We start from the raw sequence: 16935 nt of genomic DNA, 5'->3' as shown, positions 1-16935 counted from the left end.
TGCTCACTTACTATTTCCGAACACATGTCCTTTAGGCACTTGAAGAGTCCAGCTGCCTGAAGAGGAGTGGCAGGGACAGTGGTTATAGCGACATCTGGGGCCCTGAGCGCGGGGAGCTTCTGGCTTCTCCAGGCAACTGTAAGAGGGAGGACTCGTTTGAGAGCTTGGACTCTTTGGGATCAAGGTCATTCACAAGCTGCTCCTCCGATATCACGTTGAGGGGGGCACGTGAAGGTGAGCTGCATTTTGGACTTGATAGTTTATTTTTATTTCTTAGTGTATTGAGAGAAAACTGGGAATGGGAGAGAGTAGAAAAATGGAGGGAAAATTATTGAGACAAAAACTTCACCAGGAAGTATATATCGTGGAGACTGGAATAGAACTGAGGGTGTCTTGTCTTTCCTTTCTTCCTTATGTCTCTCCATCCTTCCTTTTCTCTCTCTCTTTCTCTGTCTCTCTTGTTCCTTCCTCACTGTATTGCCCCTCGGGGGGTGATAGTTTCACTTTTTAAAAATCTGTTTTTGGAGGGGATTAGGGCAGCAGTAAAGAATCTGCCTGCCAGTTCAGGAGACGTGGGTTCAATCCCTGGAACAGAAAGGTCCCTGGAGAAGAAATGGCAACCCACTCCAGGATTCTTGCCTGGGAAATCCCATGGACAGAGGAGCCTGGAGGGCTCCTGTCCATGGATCCTAAAAGAGTTAGACACAACTGAGTGACTAAACCACAAGGGAAGAGACAGTTAACTATGACCTGTTTGATCAGCGATAGTCTATCCTATTTCTTTTTCCTCCATATTCAGGTTTAACAATCTCTGCCTCTGAGGCCTAATAACTGATATATCTAGACATAAAAAAGAAAGTAAATAAGATTCTGTAAAAGTGTGTTCTAGTTCCTGAATAACTTCCTTTCTTCCCTTTTCTTTTCGGCAAAAGATAAAAAGAAAAAACGTCTAAGAAAAAACAGGAAAATATTTTAATAATTATCTCTACCCAAGAAAAGAAGTGATCGATATCTGTCTTGATAGAATATTATGCTAAACTTTGGTTGATTAAGGAGCAACACTGGCATTGTGTTAGAAAATATCTTTTGCTTCTGTCATGGTCAAAGTCAACCCAGAACAAGTATGAGAGGAACATGTTAATGAAAGTCATTCTGTTATGAGAGGAGTTTTCTTTCAAAATCCAAATGTAAAATTCATTATTTAAATACAAATCTTTTTCCTATGGCTGTTGGGTGGCATCAGAAATTTCTGTAACTATAACTGGAGTTTACTGACTGCAAACCTCTTGTGATTCAAATTTGATTATATTGAAACCATAAGTGGTTTCTTGAACTATTTCTGTGCTTCCACCAGCAACATGAAAATATTGAGAGTTCTGGTTGTGAGTTTGTGCTGGATTGTTAGAGATTTCACTTTGCTTGTTTAGTTTGCAGTTTTATTTTAAATGTTTTCCTGCTTTTATTATAAAACATTTTCAAACATCAGCAAAGTTGGAAGAATTTTACATGCCTGCCTATGTAACTGCTGGGCTTTCCCAGTGGCACTAGTGGTAAAGAACCTGCCTGCCAATGCAGGAGACATAGAGACGTGGGTTTAATCCCTGGTTCGGGAAGATCCCTTGGAGGAGGGCTTGGCAATGCATTCCAGTATTCTTGCCTGGAGCATCCCATGGACAGAGCAACCTAGGAGGCCACAGTCCATTAGGGTCCCAAAGAATTGGATAGGACTGAAGTGACTTAGCATGTGCGTACCTGCCACTTAGTTCTATCATAACATTTACCATGCTTGCTTTATTACACACAAAGCTCTTGTTCTCTAGGCATTAATTATCCATTTTATTTTTCAAGGCACTTCAGAATACATTACACTTGTTTCTAAATGCTTTAGCATGCAATCATGAGCTAGAATTCACCTTTTATTACTACTGTTTTCTTAATTAAATTTACATAAAAGCAGTGTATACTGAATTTGTTTTTCCAGAGTAAAATGAATCAGCAAATATTATAAATCCAAATTATTTAGCTTTTTGAATAGTGATAGCTTTTAAAAATTTGAAAAGTGAATGAGATGGGGGAAGGAGAAGATGGGACAAATTGAGACAGTAGCATTGACATAGATACACTCCCATGTGTAAAATAAATAGCTAGTGGGAAGCTGCCTATAGCACAGGGAACTCAGCTCCATGCTCTGTGATGACCTAGAGGGTGGGATGGGGGGGTAGGAGGGATGCTCAAGAGGGAGGGGATATATATGTATGTACACACACACACACACACACACACACACTCGGGGTGCTCAAGAGGGAGGGGATATATATATATGTGTACACACACACACACACACACACACACACACACTCTTTCTCTCTCTCATGGGCTTCCCACATGACTGAAGTGACTTCACATGCATGGGCTTCCCAGGTGGCGCTGGTGGTAAAGAAGCTGCCTGCCAATGCAGGAGACGCATCCCATTCCAGTATTCTTGCCTGGAGAATTCCATGGAAAGAGGAGCCTGGCGGGCTACAGTCCATGGGGTCTCAAAGTGTCGGACACAACTGAAGGGACTGAGCATGCACGCAGATATACTTACAGTTGATTCACGTTGTTCTACAGCAGAAACTAACATAACACTATAAAGCAATTATCTTTCTATTAAAAATAAAAATATTAAAATTCAAAAACATGTTAACAACAAAGAAAAGTGAATAGCTATTTAAGTTAACCTTTTTAATTACTGCTGTATTTGTTGGCTGTTTGTGATCTCGGTGTAACATTTTCATAGCTATGACTCTTAAGATAGTTTTAAGGAAACAAATCTGAGTTCATAATTCATCTGAGTGATTAAAGCTGTGAATGCAGAGGTTGAAATTCTCAACCTACTATATTACTTTGGACTGGACTGAAGAACCTAACATGTGCTTTGTTTGGATTTATATATGGCCAACAATAATAAACCCTGGAGAAGGGAAAGGCTACCTACTCCAGTATTCTGGCCTGGAGAAGTCCATGGACTGTGTATGTGTAGTCCATGGGGTCACAAAGAGTCAGACACAACTGAGCGACTTTCACTTCACAACAATAATAAAAGGGACATGCATTGAAGGCGTGTGGGAGTTTATAGCCTCTGGTCAGTTCCCATGCAGTGGTTCAGTGGTGTGAGCCTTCTCCGCAGACTCTTGTTTGGCTGGGTGTCTGGTCCCTGTGACGAAAAGCAGAGGGTTACTGTCACGCTGCTTCCTGATCGTGGGAAAGGAGTTGCAGACCTTGTTTGAAGAGGGTGGGAGTGAAGACTTGGTAATTACAACTAAGGAAGGGAAAAAAATCCTGGGAGCCCTCCAGGATGATAAAACTATTTTTTTTTTTATCATTCTGTTGAAATTCTGCTACCTACACCAGATTGTAATCCCAAATTGATGATCAATAATATTGATGATAAGATTAATATTTTTAGGTTAATGAATTTCAGAGTCATATTCCTAGGTTTTATAGGAAACCTCTGTTGACGGATAGAAAGAAGTGCAATCTAAAGGCTGAGAATTATGTTTTGTTTAGCAGACTTCCTGAGGACTTAGCCCTGAAGACAACCTCTCAGATAGCTCTGAGGGACTGCTTTGAAGAGGTAAGGGAGGAGCCAGGATATATAGGAGTTTCTGCTAAGAGTCGGACACGACTGAGCGACTTCACTTTCACTTTTCACTTTCATGCATTGGAGAAGGAAATGGCCACCCACTCCAGTGTTCTTGCCTGGAGAGTCCCAGGGATGGAGGAGCCTGGTGGGCTGCTGTCTATGGGGTCGCACAGACTCAGTCACTACCTAAGCGACTTCGCAGCAGCAGCAGCAATCAAAAAACAAAAAACCCCCAAACAGCCAGGTAGTCAGAACATCAAAAGATTACTATTAATTAAAGAAAAACCAGACATCTCAGGTTATGAATTTCAAGCTTTTCTGTGTATAAGAAGATGCTGGGGACTGAGCTCACTGAAATCATTCCTTTGAAATGCACCTTCCGTAGTGACTCAGACAGCAGAGAATCCACCTGCAATGCAGGAGACCCAGGTTCAATTCCTGGGTTGGGAAGATCCCCTGGAGAAGAAAATGCCTACCCACTCCAGTATTTTTGTCTAGAGAATCCAATGGACAGAGGAACCTGGCGGGCTAGTGTCCATGGAGTCACAAACAGTTGGACACAATAGAGTGACTAATACCTTCAAGGCTAGCACTTAACTACCTAGGGCTAGTATCCTGTTTTTATCCACCCTGAAGCCCCTCAGGGCACACAGTCATGGATGGCTGCAGTGGCTGATGGCTTGATGGCTGAAACATCCTTTGTTTATTGATGGGGCAGGTGATCGTTTTCATCCATAACTCTTGCCATATCAAGAATATTTGCCTACTCTCCAGCATACTGTAGTGGACTAAAAAAAATTAACTTAAAAAATTTCCAAAGCAGAACTGTTCTTATATTTAAAAATTTGCAAGTACAAAATTTTAGTAAGAATCTTGACACTTCTCTCTTACTTACAAAAAATGTATTCATTTTGGAGGCAGTAAAAACAAAGCACCAGATTATTGACTATTGATATTTTTGGTGATACCTGGTTTCCCTGTTCTGGTCTCAAGGTCTCCTAGCTGTGTGTTCAACTGCTTCCTGTAGGGTTCTGTCAGTTTTACTCGCTGTAGACTCCTGCCAGCCAGGGAAGAGGGGACAGACTGCCTTTGGCTCAGGTTAACCTGGAAGTGTTCTTTTGCTAAGAGCAGGTGGCTCCCAGGTACTTAGCTACCAATCTACCGAAGACCGTGGCATTTGCAACTTTCCTTCACAAACACACAGAGGCGGGAAAAAAAGGGCAGCAAGGGAGACGGCTCAGCTGTATCTATAATGTTTTGTACCTTCATTTCTTCCCATGTATTTAAAAGGACAGACTGGCTTTTTGTTTTGTTTTGTTTTGAGAACAGGGTAGTGTTTGTAGTTATCTGACCTTGAGGTGTATCAAACTGTATTCTTTCAGATACGCGCATAAATGATATTGAATCAAAATAGGAGGTTCCCCATATTTCTGTGACCACTGTCAGAAAATGCCTTGAGTTCTGTGGTCTCTTAATATTCCTTTAGGACTTTAGGAGTCATTTGGTCTAACCACGTATGTTATGTGTGATTCTTGCTCATAAGGGTCTCATAAGTATCTGTCAAACTTCTTTGTGATCATGTGCTTTTTGCATCTTTTCTTTGTCTTTCTTGGTCTCTCGCCTCACAGAAATTTTGGATGATGGCACAGTTTATTTTAAATGACTGAGGTTCCCTTGAAGTCAGTTCAGATCTCATGTTAGGCATCTTTGATTCTGTGGCTACACTATATCTACATGTAATCCATCAGCAAATTTTACAAAAAATCATGAGAAGATTGAGTAGAAAAGGGGTTCAGCCATAAACTGGAACTTTTTCTACTTAGAATGTGTACCAGTGGAAGAATGTACTGTGTGTACCTCCAGTATGCAAAGCAAGTTCCTCCTAATGGGTCTTATCACAACTTCGTGACAAATTTCTAAAAATATTCCCCACAGTGAGCAGTAGAGCCCTGGGTTTCCAAGGGAAAGACAAAGCAGGCAGGCTGTGTGGGTTTCAGTTAGATGAAAAATCTGGAGACTAAAGCAAATTCCTGTGTCTTTTTTTTTTGTTGTTGTTAATAGGTTGTGAAAGTGACACAGATTCTGAATTTACATTCAAAATGCAGGACCATAATAAAGATGATATGTCCTATAGAAGGATTTCGGCTATTGAACCCAAGTCTGCCTTACCCTTCAATCGCTTTTTACCCAACAAAAGTAGACAGCCATCGTATGTGCCAGCACCCTTGAGGAAGAAAAAGCTGGACAAAAATGAGGATAACAGACGAAGCTGGGCAAGCGCCGTCTACACAGAAGCAGATGGAACGTTTCCAAGGTACTGGGATGCGAGCTGATTACTGAGTTTTAAAATTCATTCGGCTTGGGGAATTTGCTGGGATATTTAAATTTGGTAAAAGGAATAATTCTTAAACTGTATTTCATAGATAACATAAAACTTCATTAATGAAAATCTTTCTTTTTCTTACCTGTGTTTTTAGTCATCCATATCTTGAAGAGATTTCTTCCGTTTTAGAATGTCAGCATATGATTTGCCGGTTCTTTTTTTAGATGCGTGCCTTTGACTCACTGGTTGTCTTTCAGCTTCCTGGATGACTTACATTGTTCATTGTGACTCTGCAGTGTTGCTTGTTTCATTTTTAAAAAATCTGTGTTGATGGAGCTCAGTGAACACAAAAAGAATTCTTTAATTTCCCATCAAATCAGCAGAGCAGAGCGTGATTTTTCGAATCCAGCTTCCTATCCGACGGAGGTGTATGGTTCTGAAAGTGGATCGGACTCGGAGGAGGAACGGAGGCTGCCGGATATAGTTTGGGATGACTTAGCGAACCGTAGATTCCAAGTGAAAAAGAGGCCTGAGAGTTTCATCTCTCCTAAATCTTGTTCACCCATCTTTTCTCCTGCTGACCCATTAACCACTGGGCTGTACAAACTGACGAGGTCAGAAAAATTTCTCCTGGATCGGAATGCCTATTGTGCTATTGATTTTTAATACATAAAGTAACACCCCAGATGGTTTGCGATTTGTCTCTCTCTTTTAACACATTTTATAAGTGTCTCTGGCCCTTCTGTATCAAGCTCTTCTCTACTTAAAATGAGATGCTGTTATAATGCCTTAACTTTGTTGTAGGGTCTGGAATGATGAGAATGATGAGAGTGGAAACGAGTTGGCTGCATTCACAGTGTGAACTTTGTGAGACAGAAAGCATGCCTCTTGTGTTCTGTGTCACAGATTGCTCACGCAGTGTCTTAACTGGTTGGATGTTTTGAACAGTAACACGAGGAGACCTTGGGGCGCACACGTGCAGAACTGGCCAACAGTACAAGGGACTCCAGACTCCTCTTGTTATTTGGAAGAGAACGAAGGCAAAAGAAGTGTTCCAAGCACTGTAAAGGATGATCTTTACGTGCGAAAGCTAAGCCCAGTCATGCCAAGCCCAGGGAATGCTTTTGATCAGTTTCTTCCCAAATGCTGGATCCCAGAGGATGTGAACTGGAAACGAATAAAAAGGGAAACTTACAAACCGTGGTATAAAGAATTTCAGGGATTCAGGTTTGTCTTTGTGCATGTTTCTTTCATTCCAGTGTCCATTAAGTACCCTGACTGGGTGCATTCTATGTGGGCATTTTATGAGAGAGATTAATTTCCTTCCAACATCTATAAACGTGCTCACTGGAAAAAAAAAAACAAAAAAACACTGTTTGAATTTAGACTTTAGGATCTGGATTTTAAAAAGTCTTCTATACAGCCAGAGCTGGACAGTATTTTTAGTTACATCATTCTTTGTTGTCTTTTCTTTCCTTTCTCTGTGTTACTCCAAGTAGAAGGAATTCAGACTCTGACGATGAGGATTCAGGCTCTGACAGAAGCTCCACCATTTTTAGTAGAATACAAAAAGCAGATCCTAGGCTAGACAGCAACTGTCAAAGACGTTCACTCTTGCTGGAACTGGCTACCAAACGGGCCAGAAACTCCTGGGACCCCCATGCAGCCAGGAGAACCCGTGGTGCTTCAGATGAGCCCAGGTGTACCTGCCTGCATGAGCCCGCCTGCTTGGAGTCCGGCCTGCGACACTTGTGCCAACTTCCGCTGCCCCATTAACTGCTGACCGTGATGAGCTGAGTCGTGGACGCTCACTCACTTAATACTGAGATATGAAAGCGTAACATATAACATCATGCTTTCTGTGCAAGCGTGTGAGCTTGAAAGTCTAATAGGATTAAATATTCTTTAGCCCAATCATGTTCAATAGTACAGAGTTACATGTGGCATCATCAGTTCTTGTTGAAAACCATTTAAAAAGGCTTTTTAGACTGCTGACCTAATTATACAGCTGTGCTATGTGTGGAGTTGTGGAGAAAGGAAATAACCTATAGACAGACACTGGGACAGGCAAGACTGGTGAGAAACGCAAAGAAGAAATTCATCAGAGCTTTTTAAACAAAGCTTCAGAGCGCTGAATTTAATTTCTGCTGACCACCTGTGCCTCTTGCATAAAGCGTTTATTGCTCAGCTCTGGAAACCTTTCAGGATCGTTGCTGCTTCTCTGGGAAGGGAGTCAGGCCATTGTGGCCGATGGGATGAGGAAGGGTGGACAGAGCACTGGGTGTGTCAGGCAGGTTCACTCTCTTCCCACTCTAGCGCCATCCCTTGGCCTCAGCGATATCCACCTTTCCTGAGAAGTGGACTCTGCTCTAATTTCATTAAATGGTATCACGGGCGATGGCATTAAATGCTGGTGTTACTTCCCAGCTAGAATCCCTCCCATGGCCCTCTTAAATAATTCACACACAGGGACTGGCTAGTTAGTTGGTCTGCTGCTAATTACCTTTTCTCCCCAAACTTAATAAGATTCTCCCTTCCTTTTTCTTTCCTATGCTTCAGTCAGTTTTTATTACTTCAGGCCCTCCAGACATATTCTGATGACATCTTGTCTTCTGAAACAAATGTCAAAATCGACCCCACAGCTGGCCCCCGGCTCATAACACGCAGAAGGAACCTCTCTTACGCAGCAGGGTGTGGACCAGGAGATGCCCTGGAGATGCCAGTCCTGGATCCCGACTTAGAGAATGACGACTTCTTTGTCAGAAAGACCAGGGCTTTCCATGCAAACCCGTGTGTTCTCCGGGCTTTCGAAGACTTAAGAAGGCTGTCTGGGCAAGACGATCCCATAGAGCGAGATATAATCCTGCAGTGTAGGGAAGGGGAACTTGTCCTTCCGGACCTCGAAAAAGATGATATGATTGTTCGCCGCATTCCAGCGCAGAAGACAGAGGTGCCTCTGTCAGGAGGCCCTGATAGATACCAGCCAGTCCCGTTGCCCGAACCCTGGATGCTTCCTCCAGAAATTCAAGCAAAATTTCTCTGTGTGCTTGAAAGGACATGCCCCTCGAAAGAAAAAAGTACTAGTTGTAGAGTGTTAGTTCCTTCCTGTAGGCAGAAGAAAGACGACATGTTGGCTCGTAAGATCCAGTCTTGGAAGCTGGGAACCTCGGTCCCTCCCATCAGTTTCACCCCTGGTCCCTGCAGCGAGGCGGACATACAGAAGTGGGAGTCCATCCGAGAGGCCAGCAGGCTTAGGCACAGGAAGCGGCTGATGGTGGAGAGGTCAGAGTGTGTTTCTGCAAGGATTATGCTTGTCGTGGATGGTCTTGTGTGACTTTCCTTGTGTGAGAAAGTAGCATCAGATTGCCCGACTCTGCATGTCATGAGCTGTTTTGAAGCATCCTGTTAAAGCATTGATTTTGCTTTGAGAGAAATCAGATCTAATTGTTGTGTGGAAAAAGTGCAATTCCATATTTGCACGTCTCAAAATCACTCCTCTGAGACCTGTTTAAGAAGGTGTGTATCCGCAAACAGTGCCCTTGGCCTGGAGGGAAGACTACGATATGCTTCTGCCATATGACGTTTCACAAAGCTGTTTTCTGATTATATTTACAAGACTTTTATTCTCACGTCCAGGCATTTCTGAAACACTCTGCTTGTAGTCTGGTTTTATCTGTTTCTTGTATTTCAGAGTACATGATTTTTGGTGTAAAAATTTCCCTTAAAATATGGCATTGCAAGTTTCGTTTAACTTGATTTTGATGTCTGATTTTGACCCAGGCTTCTTAGACTATTGACGTGCGACTTCTTACATTGATGGTTTAAAGTTCAGTGCAAATTTTATTATAGTGCATGAATGTTATTTGCTGTCTGCTACACTTTACATGTATGTAATTATGGCCATTTTGATAATGAGTCTGCATTTATGTGTTATGCAACTTGCCGTTTTGATGAATGTTCAGTTTGTGGAACTTTGGGATGGACAAATAATGGGTTAAATGAAATTAGTAGACCTAAATCTAACTTCTTATTAGTTCCTGGCACAGGAAGTTTTTTGTTTGTTTGTTTCCTAAATGAATTTGTTCATTTGGTTCTAAGGAAAACAGGAAATTCTTTATCTTGATCTGAATTCCTTGAGATATGAGATCAATGAGAATTTGAGACATGATCAAGAATGTGACTGAAGAAGCAACCTTTTGAGATTTGTCCATCTCTAATTAGACTCTTGAAGATGTTGAATATTTAGAAACTAACACCAATAGAAAAACATGACTTAATTTTTGATTTTCTGATTTCTTAGACTCTTTCAAAAGATTTATGGTGAGAGCGGGTAAGTTTTATGGTTCACAGTAAAAAAAATCTACACACTGCTTGTCCTTTGTGTGGTATGTCATTGCATTTCTATCCTGGCATGACACTACATGTCTGTGCTGTGCATGGGACCTAAAACAGGGAAATTTTTCCTAATTCTGCAACTGAATGGTCATATTTCTGTCTGAGTACCCAGTGCATGCAATGCCGTATGACAGCATTATTTTGTTTATTAGAAGTTGAAAATTCAAATCCTGTTTTTTTTTTTTTTTGCCTCTAAGGAGTTGATTAAAAGTCACAAAAACACATGCCTGAGATTAGGTTTATTTATTTTGGTATCTGATAGCCACATAGGCCCAACCTCTCGTTTCTGGATGTTGAAGCCCAAATAACTATATTTTAGAAAATCTTCAATGGAAAAATTATATTGGTATTTACTTTGAGTTTAGAAGGCATGCGGTTGGCATTATCTGTGTACTCTTAGTTCAAGGAGAGCTTCCTTAGTTGGGGTGCTGAGTGGCATTATTTTCCCTCAGTAAGATTTGGAAACATTTTCAAGATTTCTAACTAGGGTCAGGAATTTTATAACATAGCTGTGTTATAAAGCCAAATCAGACCTCCAAAGCTGCAAAAAATTAAAATATTGGTAGATTCCATGTAAGCTACAAGGATTATACTTAAAACTGTTCCCAGTTTTTTTTCTATAGTTGACCCTCTATATCTGGGAATGCAGCTCCCAGAACGAGTCCTCTTGGATATAAAGGGGTTGATTGTTGTGTCATTTGACTCTGTCACCTGGCAGACACAAAATATTATACAAACAACCTTCTGGAAATATTTCCCATTTTTCGAATAGCAAAATTAAAACAAATCACTTTCTAACTTTTCATATGCACTAGCAGTGTAGACTCATTCACGCTTAGGGCAGATACTCAGTTGACTGCATCTTAATATTTTATATCAACTTTCTGTAACTTTGTGAACCCAACTGCTGGTAGTTTTTGATCAAGAAGAAAATTGAAGTATGACAAATATTTTCATCTGCCTAAGCCTTAGGAGCTAAGTATCTTCCCCTACTGGAACTTACTTCATCTCAAAGGTTCTCTAATTTTGATAGTTTTGGATAATTTTGAGAGTGTGGAGATCTTGCTGCTGCTGCTGCTAAGTCGCTTTGTGTCCGACTCTGTGCGACCCCATAGACAGCAGCCCACCAGGCTCCGTGGAGATCTTAGAAGTTACTAAAATCACTTGTTGAGTAGCTCAGTGGTGTCTGACTCTTTGTGACCCCATGGACTGCAGCATGCCAGGCCTCTCTGTCCCTCAACATCTCCCAGAGTTTGCTCAATCTCGTGTCCAACCATCTCATCCTCTGTCATCCCCTTCTCCTCCTGCCCTCAATCTTTCCCAGCATCAGGGTCTTTTCCAAGAGTCAGCTCTTTGCATCAGGTGGCCGAATTATTGGAGCTTCAGCTTTAGCATCAGTCCTTCCAATGAATATTCAGGGTTGATTTCCTTTATGATAGGGAACTAAAATCAACTAAATCAACTAAAATCACTATATAAAGCAATATAGCCATTCTAGATGTCAAGGATGTAATGGCACAGTGGGCCACTAATTGCCAGTAATTCTCAGCCACTGATGTTAAAAATTAGGCTCCAAGCGTGCTTTCAGTAGGCCTTGCAAACGCACGTTATCTGGTTCCTCATGTGTGCTTAAAACATCTCCATCAGGAGGGTGTACGAGGCAATTTTTAGCATGACACTTGAGCATCTGCTAATCTCGATTCGTCATGGGAAAGCTGTTTTGATAAAAAATCTTTACAAACACTTTGAGTGATAACTTTCAGAACAATTTTTATGGGTAAATAAGACTTTATAATGTAAGCAGGTGGCTTTTCTTAAAGGAAATGTGAATACACTGAGTCCAAGTACTTGATGGAAATGTAAACCTGTACCGCTATTCCAGTGACTGTACGTGTTCCCCCTTAGGGACACATTGTGTGACTGGTTTAAGAAAAGAAGAGAGAAACCCAAATGCCGAAGCTCAGCAAGCTAAGGAGTTTTTTGGGCCCTAGCCAGCAGCAGCAAATGCCTTCCGTAGACTGTTTCAAGATTGTTGCTTGCATAGTACACTATTTGTTTTAAATGCTGTTCCCCATGCAGCTAACTGCCAGGGTAACACCAATAAAGCGAGGTTATCTATAAATGGAGACCAATGAATAATGCATGACTTGTTGAATAATGGAAAGTAATACAGATAGGTCTTCAGAAAACTCAGGTGCATTTTAGACCACTTGCAATCAAAAATCTATTATTTGGGATTAAAAAATTTTCTCTGTTACCAGTTTTTTCTTAAGTTGCTCTGCAATGAAAACAAAAATTTAAAATAAATTGAGTATAGACTTTTAGCCTAGAATTTGTCTCATGTTTATAAATATGTTTGTGAATGATTATAAACATGAAACAAATGATATTTCTGGGTGATATTTCTCTGGACATCTTGCTTGCTTTCCAGCGTGGAATACTTACCTGGAAAAATCATTATTGCTCAATAGCCTGTGGTGGAAAATAACTGCCTATAACATGAACGCTTTCTTTTTGGTGAGAACCAAAGAGTTAAAGAGAAATGTGCATCACCCTTTCCAGCCTCAGATTGTTTATTTCTGGCTTGCTTTTTAATTTGGCATTGAACACTCGTCACTTTATTTTTAGTAAGATGCTTTGTGTGTGGCTGGCATTTTCTCACGTGTGCTTTTGTGTTGCATGACTTGTCATATGGTTCCATGACATTTGAAAATTTGGTTATGATGCCTCTTGGCAGAAGCTGTTAACGACAAAGAAATTTGTAATGGTATATAGCTGTAATTTTGTCATGTGGTTAATTAAGCCATGGCATCTACTGCCAGTATCAGCAGGAAGTGAACATTGATTCAAGGTGAAGTTATAATCAAAGACAGCTGAGACTTGTATTTTCCTTACGGGTTTTGGCCAAAAAAAAAATTCTGGAGAACTGTAAGGGCAGCTGGACTTCCCTGATGGCTCAGTGGTGAAAGAATCTGCCTGCAATGCAGGGGACCTAGGTTCTACCCCTGGGTTGGGAAGATCCCCTGGAGAAGGACATGGCAACCCACTCCAGTATTCTTGCCTGGGAAATCCCATGGACAGAGAAGTCTGGTGGGCTGCAGTCCATGGGGTTGCGGAGAGTCAGACACATCTGAGCAGCTAAACAACAATAAGGGCACTTAAGACAATAAACAGGAAGGAAAAACCCAGTCGGTGTGAGTTACTTTCTGAAGATTTTGCCACCAGGAGACATTCAGCAATGTTGTAGACATTTTTGATTATCACGTTGGATGGGTTGAGGCAACGTTGCTACTGATATACTGCTATATGTTCTACAATACACAAGACTGCCCCCTACAATAAATAATTTTCTGGCCCCAAAATGTCAGTAGTGCTGCTGTAGAGAAACACTGATAATAGACTCTAAACCTATAAAGGAAAAGTCTCATATATTGTCTTATCAGTATAATTTATGATAATTGTAAAGTCTCTTTCCCAGGTTTTAGTATTGACTTGTGTTCAGAGAATTCCTGCAACAGTTAATGGAAATATATTTACAGGTGCATAAATAGATATATTCATATCTTTGAAAGTGGAGCACCCCAAACTAAGTATCATGGAATTGCTGTTTGTCATATAAGATTATCAGTGATTTTATATTTAGGAAATTTTGCTACATATCAGTCCTTTTTGATCTGTTAGTTCTTAGATATTCATCTGTAAATTTCCTGAGACTTTTTTTTTAACAAAAATGCTCATTGTAACACTAGTCCCAGCATTGTGGGAAAAAAGAGTAAGATTTTAGTGATCTTGTTTTATAATCTACTCTCCTTTTTCATAAACTTCCCCTTCTTTCTCTCTTCACCCTAAGTGCTATTTTTTTTTAAAATTATTCACCTGAAAATGCAGCATGTTAGACCTGTATTTTTTTTTTGGACAAAGTCCAAATGTGGTTCTAAATCAGAATCTTTCCAAATAAGGAAATACAAAGGTAAATGAATTGCAAGAGAATTGTGATTTGCCAGTGAATAGTTATTCATTCTACTGATACAAAACATACTAGGGCTATGTAGTCCTTTACAGTTTTCCCAAATAATCTTCCTGGGAATATCCATGGGACTTATTTTGGGGAGGTAGTCAGGTAGGTATTAGGTTGCATTTTAGAGACATGTAGAAAGAAAAATAGACTCTGTAGTTTTCCCAAGGATCTGCAGCTCCTGAGTTGGTAGAACCAGACTAAGGCTTCGTATAATGAGGTGATTGATGGATGGAGACTTCTGGGCAGTCTTGTTGGCACATAGTAAGCCCTCAGAAGTTTGCTATTATGCTGTTAACTCTGATAAGGAAGGAAAGAATTCTTCGTGATCTGGCTGAAAGGCTCCTACACTCAAAAAGTTCTCGATTTTATCAGTGGGGCCTGGGGTGACTTCTCTAATTTGAAACTGCTTTGGGAGTCAGTTTTCAGTAGATCTCTCATGATCATATTTGCCTTAATAAGAACAGTTGGTGTATAGCACCAGATGGGTTTTTGAAATGCCATCAACATAAACTGACCCGTTTTTCCCAGCAACTCCTTCCTGGTTTAGCCAGATGAGGAACTGAGACTGAGAAGAGTTAAATGATGATCAGGGGGTGGGTCCGGTGGGGAGGGAGGGAGTGGTGAAAATTAGATCCCTCTGCTGGGTCTCACTTCCTGTCTCATTCTGGTGCCTGGCACAGCCTGTTGGGAATGTGCCAGGCTTTCTTAAGTTAACTTGATCCAGGGAACACAGGGGGCTCACATTCCTGCCTTCCACAGGGTCCTGTCTACTCCAGCCAATGTTTGGCTCGTTTACTTATATTGGGGACCACCGAGGGCTTTCCTGGTGGCTCAGATGGTAAAGAATCTGCCTGCAATGCGGGAAGTTTCCACCTCTGGGTCAGGAAGATCCCTTGGAGAGGGAAATGGCAATGGCATGCCAGTATTCTTGCCTGGAAAATGCCGTGGACGGAGGAGCCTGGCGGGCTACAGTCCATGGGATGGCAAAGAATCAGACACAGCTGAGCAACTAACACTCTCTATGTGCCAGGCTCTGCTGTGGGCTCCCCGGGAGGGTGATGGGCCTCTACCCCATGATGATGGTGTTTTCTGAAAAGACACATGTTCAAGTTTCCCAGGGAATGAGGGTGCGGACTGAAAGGGTCTGGACCTGTTGAAACTGGTCAGCCTTCCTCCCACCAAAATATTACTTAAAATGCTAATGTTTCCAATTTTGTTCTGGAATTTCTGTAACCTCGTATGTTGGGCATCCAGATTTCCCTCATACCTTAGAGATGAAAAAAAATCTTTATAGTGGGTTTCGTATTGTATTAGCTCATATAGCCTGATTCTTTGCAGTTACAACTTAAGTGAACTTATATTCTCAAATCAGGTTTTTATATAGTCATACCCCATTAAGTGGGCTTCCCTGGTGACTCAGTGATAAAGCATCCACCTCCCATGCAGAAGATGCAGGACATGCAGGTTTGATCCCTGGGTCGGGAAGATCCCCTGGAGGAGGGAATGGCAACCCACTCCAGTATTCTTGCCTGGAGAATCCCATGGACAGAGGAGCTGTGTTGAGAATACACCCTGGTGGAAGCTAGGAGGCTGATGATTCTAATAATCCAGGCAAGAGATAGGATGATTTGGATCAGAGTCATGAAGATGGAGGTGGTGAGAAGTGGTCACCCCCTAGATATATTTAGAAGGTAGAGGGGCAGAATTTCCCGATGGGATGGATCAGTTACACGTGAGAGAATAAGGAATCTGGGACGGCTCCAAGATTTCTGGCCTGTGTCCTGGAAGGATGGAGTTGGCTTTTATTGAAATGAGGAAGATGGGAGATGAGTGGATTATGGGATGAGCGTGGATGGTAGGATGAGCAGTCTTGGTCTTGGTCTGTTCAGTGAAGTTTGAGTTGCCCATTAGACTTCCAAGCAGAGAATGAATAGTTGCATACATACAACCAGACTATGGTAAAAATTCTGCCTGCAATGCAGGAATCCCAGGTTCGATCCCTGGGTTGGGAAGATCTCCTGGAGAAGGTAATGGCAACCCACTCCAGTATTCTGGCCTGGAGAATCCTGTGGACAGTGGAGCCTGGTGGGCTACAGTCTATGGAAGTGCAAAGAGCTGGATGCAGCTGGGCACACACAGACACACACAACCAGACTATAGTCTCACAGGGATCCCGAGGAATAAGTGGCATTTAAAAAGGAATATATACTGTTGAAAGGGCTTTTAAGTTGAAGGGAAGAGTTCAGGAAAGACCTTCACTGCATCTGGAGGCTGAGTGATAATTTAAGAAGCTTTTTTAAAAGTCTGAGTAAAAGTTGATTGTGCTCTGATCTAGGGTGTTGGCAACAGAAATGGAAAGAAAAAGACACTGAATAAGAGGACCTGATAACTAATTGAACATAGGAAGAAGGGAGAGACAAAGGTGAAAAATGGTTCTCTGATTTTAAATGTGAATGACTGGAGGGCAAGTAACACTATTAACAAGAGGAAAAGCAGGTTTGGAGACAAAATTTTTGGCTATATCATGTAGCCAAATAACCATGTGTTTATAGTCATATGACTTGCCACTTA

The 16935-nt window shown here is 41.4% G+C and overlaps 1 protein-coding gene across 1 annotated transcript in view; it reads left to right on the top strand.

Annotated features, from left to right (window-relative positions):
* Positions 1-16935, top strand: part of LMO7 (LIM domain 7) — a 212206-nt gene that overhangs the window by 150942 nt on the left and 44329 nt on the right. Inside the window, 5 exon segments of the mRNA XM_043478032.1 lie at positions 36-234; positions 5690-5942; positions 6900-7178; positions 8511-9233; positions 10252-10281. Of these exon segments, the coding sequence (XP_043333967.1) occupies positions 36-234; positions 5690-5942; positions 6900-7178; positions 8511-9233; positions 10252-10281 (1484 nt within the window).

The sequence above is a fragment of the Cervus canadensis genome, chromosome 9 (genome assembly GCF_019320065.1).
Source record: "Cervus canadensis isolate Bull #8, Minnesota chromosome 9, ASM1932006v1, whole genome shotgun sequence".
Classification (NCBI taxonomy): Eukaryota; Metazoa; Chordata; class Mammalia; order Artiodactyla; family Cervidae; genus Cervus; species Cervus canadensis.
The sequence above is the reverse complement of the archived record's forward strand: the minus strand, read 5'-3'. Positions and strand labels throughout refer to the sequence as shown.